Source organism: Simochromis diagramma, unplaced genomic scaffold, assembly GCF_900408965.1.
Source record: "Simochromis diagramma unplaced genomic scaffold, fSimDia1.1 OVJJ01000325.1, whole genome shotgun sequence".
NCBI lineage: Eukaryota > Metazoa > Chordata > Actinopteri > Cichliformes > Cichlidae > Simochromis > Simochromis diagramma.
Genome location: NW_024387291.1, coordinates 1,396,182 through 1,406,726, shown reverse-complemented (window position 1 = coordinate 1,406,726; position 10,545 = coordinate 1,396,182). Strand labels below are relative to the sequence as shown.

Sequence of the window (10,545 nt, the reverse complement as noted above, 5' to 3'; positions counted from 1 at the left end):
TGCACAGCTTGTGCGGGACTGCTTGTCCCCGTCAGCCAGCAGTGGCAGCAGGACTGAGGACATTTAAGCAGCTTTTGTTCTGCAACACTCAATTTCTTGGAAAAAGTATTAACAGGCGCCCGCATTATCTCTATCTCTACACTGACATCTAAAACGAAAGAAAAGCAAAACAAAAGAAACAAGCTGTGGAATGAGGAAGTGGAGTTTTAAAATACATTTTATCTGCACTTGTTATCTTCTGAATTTCAAGTGAAATTAATCATGGCGTGCCATCCCACCAGCAGAGCAGCAGAGTGAAAGCCATGCTAACACATAAATAAGCATAGCAGTGCAGGAACACAAGGGTGTGTGAAAATAAGACCTAAAGACTCAAAATAAGTATAGCATGTGAGGGAGGACTTTCTGCTTATTTAAAAGACAGCAAAAATAAACCTAACAGCAGGGAGTGAAGAGTGAAGGCAGAACAAAGCTCGCACAGAGGATCCGCCCCACAGCAGTGCAAACAAGGGAGTTAAAATTGAGCTTATGAAACAAAAACAGGGCAGAGGTGAGTCAAAGTGAAAAAGAGGCTAATTCAAAGTATGCCCAGCAGGGGAGAAGGAGTGAGGACCCAGAGCAGGCAGGGACTCAACACAATGCAGGCTTACCCAGGTGTCGGGGTGCCTTCCTCCAGGGTGGAGGCCGTGTTGGTTCCATTGGTCAGGGTGCTTTGTGAGGGCATGACCAGCGAGAGGGTGACACTGGTTTTGCTGGTGCTCTGGCTGTTTGAGTAGGGCACAGACACGGGACAGATACGGCCGCCTGAAAGAAGAAGTAGAAGAAAGCTGAGTCATGTATATTTGTGAGCCGCTAAATAATTTCAACAAGGACTTTAGAAAAGCAAAGGTCCTGGCTCTGGGAGTAAACCCGATATTCTTCTCAAAAGCCTGATTGTTTAGGCTCTATTTGATATTCTTTTTAACAGCTCTACTCAAGGATCAGATGTTATTTTCTGATTATTTTCCAGGAAACCGGTCTGAGTTTAAACTGGGTATCTGATATCTGTGATCCGGTGCTTTGGGATCACACTGATACACTGCTCCCTCTTCTGATACAAATGCCAATGCACAATCGTCAAATATAAAAATTTTATCTGATCTTGGGTTAAAAATTTTATTTAACATTCAATGAACCTCCTAAGAACAAGAACAAGATTTCCGGCATCAACCTTACACGGCGGCTGAAACCAGATCCTACCAAGGAACGCCTGCAGAAGCACAGGAAGGACAAGCCAAGTGCACAAACACAAACAAGGACCCTAGATAGTCTTGCTTCAAAGAGACTGGCCTGGGGCATGAGCCACTTCATACCACCCCATGATGTTGCTTTTCAAACACATGAGGGTAAAGTAAACAGAAGTTAATATGTTTATAGCAACAAAGACAGACACCCGCACAGGGAAAGCGGCAGACAACCAGGGAAGTAAACCGGAGATATTCCTTGTATGGGGAATCTTCTTTAGCTATATTGTGACGACAATTAAAACAACTGTTTGCTCAACAACATGCAAAATCCTTCGCCTGACACTTGTGCCTGAAGTCAGGAGCCTTTTTTTAACGGTACAGTATGAATAATGCATTCTAATGTGACTAACTCGCTAAAGTTTTAAATGAGGAAACTGTGTTGGTGTAGCTACAGCAGAAGGCCGCTTCTTAGACGTGCTTTCCTTGAGATATGAATCAATGCCTAAATGCCAGATCCTACCCTGCGTGGGCGTGAGCGCTGCATCAGCCAGTGGGTAGTTGAGCGTGCGGATGAGCAGGGTCATGTCTTCGTGTCGAGAGCAGTAAGTCGCCCTCTGACGGCCGGACACGAACACATCGTGGTGAAGCCGCTTGACCCGATCAACCACAGACTGAGCCACCGCCTCCAGACTGGTCTGCTGGGCTAGCTCTGCTGCTACCATGGCAACAATTTCCTACAATAGACAGCGGGGTCAGAGAAAGAAAAGGTTAATGTAAGAGTGGAAGAAGTAAGGAAAAGGATTAGACCTAAGGACAGAAAAAGGAGCCTAGGAGAATAAAGGAAACAGAAATAGACTCAAACTAGGCAAGAAAACAAAACTCGAAAGAAAAAAATATTAGTGAAAGTAAGGAAGAAGAGGAAGGAATGACGATAAATGAGGTGAAAGTAGCTTATCAGAATGAATCTGCTAACCTGATTAGCCTGTTCGGGACCATGGGCGGACTCGAGGGCATTTATCAGTCCCTCTGACATCAGCAACAAGAAGCCTGTGACGCCTTCCAAAGACTGGCCGCCGTGAATCTCTGGCTCCGCAACAACTGGCTTTGACTTGGCCGCGCTGTCGTAGGAGACGGACAGCACTTAAATTAATATTAGACACATAAAAGGAAAGACGGTACGGGTCAAGTCTGCAAGATATGCTGGGGGAAGGCGACAGAGGGAGAACCCAGGATGAAAAGCAGACATAAGAGCCCCTGACCTCCATATAATAAACTAATCTTATAGATCCAAAGAAGCGCTTACATTGTTCACATCACATTTCCTGCACTCCCTTTGATGCTACAAAGGAGGAAATTCTATACAGACTCTATTATGTGTTTTATTGAGGATCATAATTGGAATGACTCAAGGGTTTTTTTTTTTATTCCGTTGGCCTCGACAACAATAGGAAGAGAGAGGTGTGAGATAGAAGAGAGCACGGGGCCCCCGGATAACAGAATTTCATACAATACAATACAGTTTTATTTATATAGCACATTTAAATCCTGAAGGCACACCAAAGTGCTTCACAGTAATATGGAAAATCAACGTAAGTCAATAACAGGGTACAGATCAGGCACTAGCACAGACAGGATTAGAGGCACTAACAGACCAGAAGAGTTAGATAAATACAAAATCCACTAAGAAGACAAAAACAGCAGTAAAATTAAAAATAAAATAATAACATTTAATAACATTTAATAAAAAATGTAAACAATTTAAAAGTTTAAAGTTTAAAAGATTTAAAAGGGTATTAACTGGTCATGAAAGCCAAGTCAAATAGATATGCTTTCAATCTTGATTTAAAGGATTGGATAGAGTCCAAGGCTCGAATAGAAGCAGGGAGGCTGTTCCAAAGGTTGGGTGCAGCTGAAGCAAAGGCACGATCACCTCTGGTCTTCAGTCTAAACTTAGGTTGGGCCAGGAGTAATTGACCTGATGATCTTAATGGGCGACAAGGAGTGTACAGATTGAGGAGGTCAGTGAGGTAACTGGGCGCAATGTTATTCAGGATTTTAAAAGTGAGTAGCAAGATTTTAAACTCAATGCGATATTTGATTGGTAACCAGTGTAGATCAACAAGAGCCGAAGTAATAGGGTCAAATTTCCTAGCTCCAGTAAGAAGGCGAGCCGCAGCATTCTGAACGAGTTGCAGCCTTCGAAGAGAGAAGGCTTGGAGACCACAGTAGAGAGAATTACAATAATCTAACCTGGAGGTCACAAAAGCATGGATAAGTTTTTCCAGGTCCCTGTGTGGTATATAATGCTTAGCTTTAGAGATGTGGCGCAGTTGAAGAAAAAAAAAAAAAACAGATCTAACTACAGATGATACTTGCTTATCGAGCTTAAAGGAGCTATCCAAATAGACACCCAGGTTACGCATAGAATCAGAGAGAGTTAGCTAGGGGCCCCAGCAGGGCAACAAGCTGGTCTCGAGGAATATGGCTGTCGAACACCATAACTTCAGTTTTTTTTCTCATTTAAAATGAGAGAATTATCTGACAGCCAATCTTTGACCTCTCTCAGTCAATCGTACAGGGAGTTCAGTGATGCTGACAAATCATCAGTCAGTTGACAATAGATTTGAATGTCATCAGCGTAAAAGTGATAAGAAATATTATATTTTTCAAATATGAAGCCCAAGAGTAGCATATACAAAGAGAATAATAAAGGGCCCAATACAGACCCCTGGGGCACACCACAGCAGAGAGGGGCAACAGAGGAAGAGTATCCTCCCATCACAACAGAGAAGGATCTATCTGTGAGGTAAGAGTTAAACCAGTTAAGGCAGAACCCTTGATGCCTACAACATGCTCTCTAGCCTCCTCAAGAGAATATTATGATCAACCATGTCAAAGGCTGAAGACAGATCCAGTATAACTAAAACGGCAGGGCGACCAGAGTCAGCAAATACAAGAAGATCATTATAGACTCTTAGCAGGGCCGTTTCAGTGCCATGGTGTGGCTTAAAGCCAGACTGGTATTTGTCAGTAATATTATTTGCAACTAAGTAAGCCTGTATTTGGAGAAAGACGGCTTTCTCTAGAACTTTTGATAAAAACGGAAGTTTCGAGATTGGCCTATAATTGGCAGGGTCTTTCTGATCGAAATTACTTTTTTACAGAACAGGGTGCACTACCGCATGTTTAAAGGCAGTCGGGACACAGCCCACTAACAATGATAAATTCATTAAAAATAAGATGCAAGTTTCCTCAAAACCTTCCTTGATAATTCGGGATGGAAGGATATCATGCACAGAATTTGAGCTTCTCAATTGTTCAATTATTCCCTTAAGAGTGGGAAGTGAGAAAAGGTGGACATGCATCCTAAAACCGGAACAGGGTTCAACACAGGAGAGTGAGAGTGTGAAGCCTTCAGTAATAAAACTTTTCCACTAAAATGAATAAGAAATTGCTCACAGAGAGCCTGAGAGGCCGAGCTCGAAGAGTCCGGACAGGGATTTATCACTGAATTAAAAATTTTGAATAACATTCGGGGGTTGTGGCTGTTAGTCTCAATAATATCTGATAGGAAAGCTGCTTTAGCTGCCTTTGCGGAGTTCTGGTATAGAAAGCGGCTCCTACAAAGAATGTCATAGGATATCTGAAGCCTGTCTTTTTTCCACCTCCTTTCAGATTGACGGCAGACACGACGTAAGGCTCGTATAGTGTCATTTAGCCATGGTTGATGAGAAGTTCTGGGACATTTCATCTTTATAGGGGCCACAGTATAAGATGGAACAACAGGTGGATAACATAGCGTTGGCAAAATCACCAACCAAGGGAGGCGTGTAACAATTTGTATCAGTATCAAAAAAGGCAAAGTTTAAAAAGGCCGTAATGAAGTTAGCCACAGTCTCAGAGTTAATGATACGTACATGGCGATGACAGCCTTTAGAATTTAAATCAATTGCAAATAGCTCAACATCAAACATGACCAAAAAATGGTCAGAAATACCAGCATTATCAATGTCCATAGTACAAATATCCAAGGACCAAATCCAAGGTATGGCCTTTAAGATGAGTTGGTTTCCTGACCCACTGTGTAAGGTTAAAAGAGTCAATTAGGGCAAGGAAATCCTTGGCTAGGGGGTCATCAGCACAACAAATATGTATGTTAAAATCTCCAGTAATAAGAGCTTAGTCATAACTTAATAAAAATGAACCTAAGGAGTCAGCAAATTCACAAATGAAAGACCTATTATATTTAGGTGGTCGATAAATCGCAGCACATAAAATCGTTGGGGGTCCAGCAAGCTCCAATACAGGGAGTGCAGAATTATTAGGCAAATGAGTATTTTGTCCACATCATCCTCTTCATGCATGTTGTCTTACTCCAAGCTGTATAGGCTTGAAAGCTTACTACCAATTAAGCATATTAGGTGATGTGCATCTCTGTAATGAGAAGGGGTGTGGTCTAATGACATCAACACCCTATATCAGGTGTGCATAATTATTAGGCAACGTCCTTTCCTTTGGCAAAATGGGTCAAAAGAAGGACTTGACAGGCTCAGAAAAGTCAAAAATAGTGAGATATCTTGCAGAGGGATGCAGCAGTCTCAAAATTGCAAAGCTTCTGAAGCGTGATCATCGAACAATCAAGCGTTTCATTCAAAATAGTCAACAGGGTCGCAAGAAGCGTGTGGAAAAACCAAGGTGCAAAATAACTGCCCATGAACTGAGAAAAGTCAAGCGTGCAGCTGCCAAGATGCCACTTGCCACCAGTTTGGCCATATTTCAGAGCTGCAACATCACTGGAGTGCCCAAAAGCACAAGGTGTGCAATACTCAGAGACATGGCCAAGGTAAGAAAGGCTGAAAGACGACCACCACTGAACAAGACACACAAGCTGAAACGTCAAGACTGGGCCAAGAAATATCTCAAGACTGGTTTTTCTAAGGTTTTATGGACTGATGAAATGAGAGTGAGTCGTGATGGGCCAGATGGATGGGCCCGTGGCTGGATTGGTAAAGGGCAGAGAGCTCCAGTCCGACTCAGACGCCAGCAAGGTGGAGGTGGAGTACTGGTTTGGACTGGTATCATCAAAGATGAGCTTGTGGGGCCTTTTCGGGTTGAAGATGGAGTCAAGCTCAACTCCCAGTCCTACTGCCAGTTTCTGGAAGACACCTTCTTCAAGCAGTGGTACAGGAAGAAGTCTGCATCCTTCAAGAAAAACATGATTTCCATGCAGGACAATGCTCCATCACACGCGTCCAAGTACTCCACAGCGTGGCTGGCAAGAAAGGGTATAAAAGAAGAAAAACTAATGACATGGCCACCTTGTTCACCTGATCTGAACCCCATTGAGAACCTGTGGTCCATCATCAAATGTGAGATTTACAAGGAGGGAAAACAGTACACCTCTCTGAACAGTGTCTGGGAGGCTGTGGTTGCTGCTGCACGCAATGTTGATGGTGAACAGATCAAAACACTGACAGAATCCATGGATGGCAGGCTTTTGAGTGTCCTTGCAAAGAAAGGTGGCTATATTGGTCGCTGATTTGTTTTTGTTTTGTTTTTGAATGTCAGAAATGTATATTTGTGAATGTGGAGATGTTATATTGGTTTCACTGATAAAAATAAATAATTGAAATGGGTATATATTTGTTTTTTGTTAAGTTGCCTAATAATTATGCACAGTAATAGTCACCTGCACACACAGATATCCCCCTAAAATAGCTAAAACTAAAAACAAACTAAAAACTACTTCCAAAAACATTCAGCTTTGATATTAATGAGTTTTTTGGGTTCATTGAGAACATGGTTGTTGTTCAATAATAAAATTATTCCTCAAAAATACAACTTGCCTAATAATTCTGCACTCCCTGTAGTTGAACCTCAAAACTAGAATAAGTAGGAGAGGACAGTTGCTGAACTTTAAGTTTGTTTTTAAAACAGAGGCCACGCCTCCACCTTTTCCTGAGGGTCTCGGTGAACTGAAGGTAAGGAAGCGGCTGATCTGATAATAGTTATACAGAAGTACCACCGTGCAGTTATATGCCTCCACCAGCTGGTGAAGCTGCGCTTTACATCTACAATCTCATGAGATTTATTCAGTGTAGTCCACCTCCAAACCACAGGTCACAGGATAGAGGATGTAGTCTGCCTGAGATAAACGTGATTTCTCACATAAAATTATCAAACTAAAATGAAATGGTGTGTTGGTCCTACGCAGAGCCTGCACACAGCTTTCTGACCATCTCAGTATTTGAGCTGAGTTCTGGACACAAACGAAGCCTCTGTTTGTGAAGCAGTGCTGACACAGAGCGTCTGACAGGTATTTTTTGTAGGGGTGAATAAAGCTATTAAAATATCTCTGGTGTTTCAGTTCTCAAGCTGGTGGACGTGTAATGAATATTGACTGTCTGCCTTGAAAGGTGAAGCAACAGCTCTAAGTTGTTAAGTTTGCAAAAATAAGGTGATCTAAAGCATAATGATCACTGCTGTACATAACAGGAAACTGACACCATGTGAGATGTCAACAAGGGACTCAAGAAAAAACAAAAACAAAACAAAACAAACAAACGTAGATACCAGCCCCTTCATTAGTTACACCTTGCTACTACTGAGCTGGAACTCCCCTTTTTCCTTCAGAAGCGCCTTAATTCTTCATGGTTGTAAACATTCCTCACAGGTTTTGCAGCGCGTCCTTGATGTAAATCCCTCATTTAAACATCCCAAAGATGCTATTCAGCATTGAGATCCAGAGACCGTGGAGGCCATTCGAGTACAGGACACTTATCGTTGAGGTAAAGAAACCAGTTTAAGATGATCTGAGCTTTGTGACAATGACTGCGGCTTTTAAACAATCCTCCACTGGTAGAGAGGAGGTAGAGAGGAGGACTGTTACAGGATGGATCCATGCTTTAATGTATACCAAACTTTGACCCTACAGCTGAATGTCACAGCAGAAATCGAGGCATACTTTTCTTCCAGTCCTCTGTTGTGCATTTTTGTTGAGTCTGTGTGAATTGTAGCCTCTTTCCGTTCACAGATGAGAGGAGTGTTGTGCGTTCAGAGACGCTCTTTAGCCTAACTCTTCTATAACAATTGAGCCTTTCAGTTAGCTCGAAGCAGACTGGTCCTTCTTCTCTGACCTCTGCATCAACAAATCATTTTCACTGTCACTCACTGCACATCTTCTGGTTTTCAGACCATTCTCTGTAAACCCTACAGATGGCCATGTGGGGAAAATCCCAGTAGATCAACAGTTTCTGAAATAGTCAGACCAACAACCAAATCACATTCAAAGTCACTTAAATCATTTTTCTTCCCCATTCTGATGATCTGTTTGGACTTCAGCAGGTAGACTTGACCATGTCTACATGCATAAACACATCAAGTTGATTGGCTCATTAGAGATTTGCATTAACGAGCAGATGAACAGATGTAACTAATGAAGTGGCCAATGAGTGCAAATTCCCATTTTAAAAAAATATCAAAAGAACCCCCAATAAACAGCTCTAAAATCAGGATGCCACACACACACACACACACACACACACGCGCGCACACGCACACACAGCTCAGCTCAGAGGTTTCAAGACGGGCACCCAAGATCAGCCTCACTGCTTCACTATTATACCACTGGAAATATGTCCTTAAATTTGTCCAAAAGTGGATTTTTGGAGGTCATGCTGACCTCGGTCTTTTACTGGAAAACTGTGAATCCAAGCCAACGCTTATGACGCATTTAATGAAATTCCCTCCAGGCGTTCTTCAGCTATTGTGTGCACAAAAACTGGGCGGATGTTGTGGCTTTGATCTTTTAAACACTAAAATCTAAATCAGTTAATCATGAGTCACAGTGAATGAATGTAGCAAATTTAACAGGAACTTCCACAGTCAGACAGACGGAGCTGTTGCTATCACGGCACACAGAGAAGGTACGATACATTAAAAAGTTCCAGTATCTGGCCGACTTCCTTTTGAAGCACAAAGTCATTTTTTTTTTTCACTGCCTGAGGGGTTTGAGGAGATCGATACTACTGTCCCGCTGCACAAATTCAAACTATATCCAAAAGCTAAGCTTAACACAAAGGCTGGCAGCAGTAGGAAATGACTCGCACATTTCTTGAAAGCTTGAATGCTAAAACCTCTAAACTTTTGAATTTGTATAGTGTTGCCCCTTTTTCACATGCAACATAGAACAGGAAATGGTCCATTAGTCACTGAATAATCTCATGTGGGCACAATCGAACAAAACACAGACTTTGGAAACGACAGCAAGCAGGTTAAAATAGACGCACCACGCTTAGTAAATCCAAGTTACTGTCTCTCAGTGACCTCATGCAGAGCCAAGAGTTGAAAAACTGGTGAAAACGGAGCATCTAGAGCAGTCTGAGGGATTTTTTTTATACACTTTGCTCAGGACTGCAGTGCCAGCTGAACTAGTCACATGGTGACAGGTCAAACTTCACAGTTTTTGTTGATTGTGTACCACATCTTATCTTGTGATACTGGATATTTCTTCTAATCTTTCATCATAACCTCAAAACACAGGCACACAAGCTAAGCAGATGAAGAATGAGAATGGAGGAAGACAAAGAGAAGAAAACAATGACACAGATAGTTGAATATTTCTAGACAGCCTGGTGTTTTAGTGTATCCTTTTCAAGTTTTTGCATTTGACAAATTGAAAGAAAGAAAACGCATATTTTGTGTTTTTTCGGCTTCACCTGAGCAGGTCAATCTCGTTGTAGTTAAATTTGACTCTGTAGTCTCCAAGCCTTCTGCTGCTGCTCTGTCCTGCTATCTGGCCCGCTTGTCTTATCCGAGCTGAATCCAGTCCTGCAGGAGATGAGGGAAAACGGACACATGGACGGTGAATGCTTATAGGAGATGATTTTAAGAGAGAGGAAAATTTAGCAGAAGAGGTGAAGGGGAGGATGGAGCAAAAGCACACAACCGATAAGCAGAAGCAGAGGTGGGGACGGGAAGGGAGAGGGGTGCATCTGTGTGTTTGAGCCTGGATGAAAATGCGAGGGGGGAGAGGTCACCTTGGTCTGGGTAAATGGAACGACTGTCATTTTTTTCAATCATTAAGAGAAGGACCTGAACAATGGAATAATAATGTGAATCCCAGCAAGAGACCAGAGAACAAAGCAAGGCAGAGAGCTCGGTCTCCTCTAATGGTGTGCTGTGAAACGGCGAAAACACCCCCACACACAACAAAAACACACAAAAATGCGTCCGTTCCCCCATTTCATCCATTACAGGCCAGGCTGCACCTACTGCTCTATTGGCAAAGCTAATTACGATGTATGCATTTTCTGTTATATAC

The 10,545-nt window shown here is 42.4% G+C and overlaps 1 protein-coding gene across 1 annotated transcript in view; it reads right to left on the bottom strand.

Annotated features, from left to right (window-relative positions):
- The window catches only part of tab1 (TGF-beta activated kinase 1/MAP3K7 binding protein 1), a 41,084-nt gene that overhangs the window by 16,185 nt on the left and 14,354 nt on the right, over positions 1-10,545 (bottom strand). The window contains exons 7-10 of the mRNA XM_040003908.1: positions 9,941-10,052; positions 2,197-2,341; positions 1,744-1,957; positions 648-801 (exon numbers count right to left, since the gene is read on the bottom strand). Coding sequence (XP_039859842.1) covers positions 648-801; positions 1,744-1,957; positions 2,197-2,341; positions 9,941-10,052 — 625 coding nt within the window. The remainder of the gene's footprint in view (positions 1-647; positions 802-1,743; positions 1,958-2,196; positions 2,342-9,940; positions 10,053-10,545) is intronic.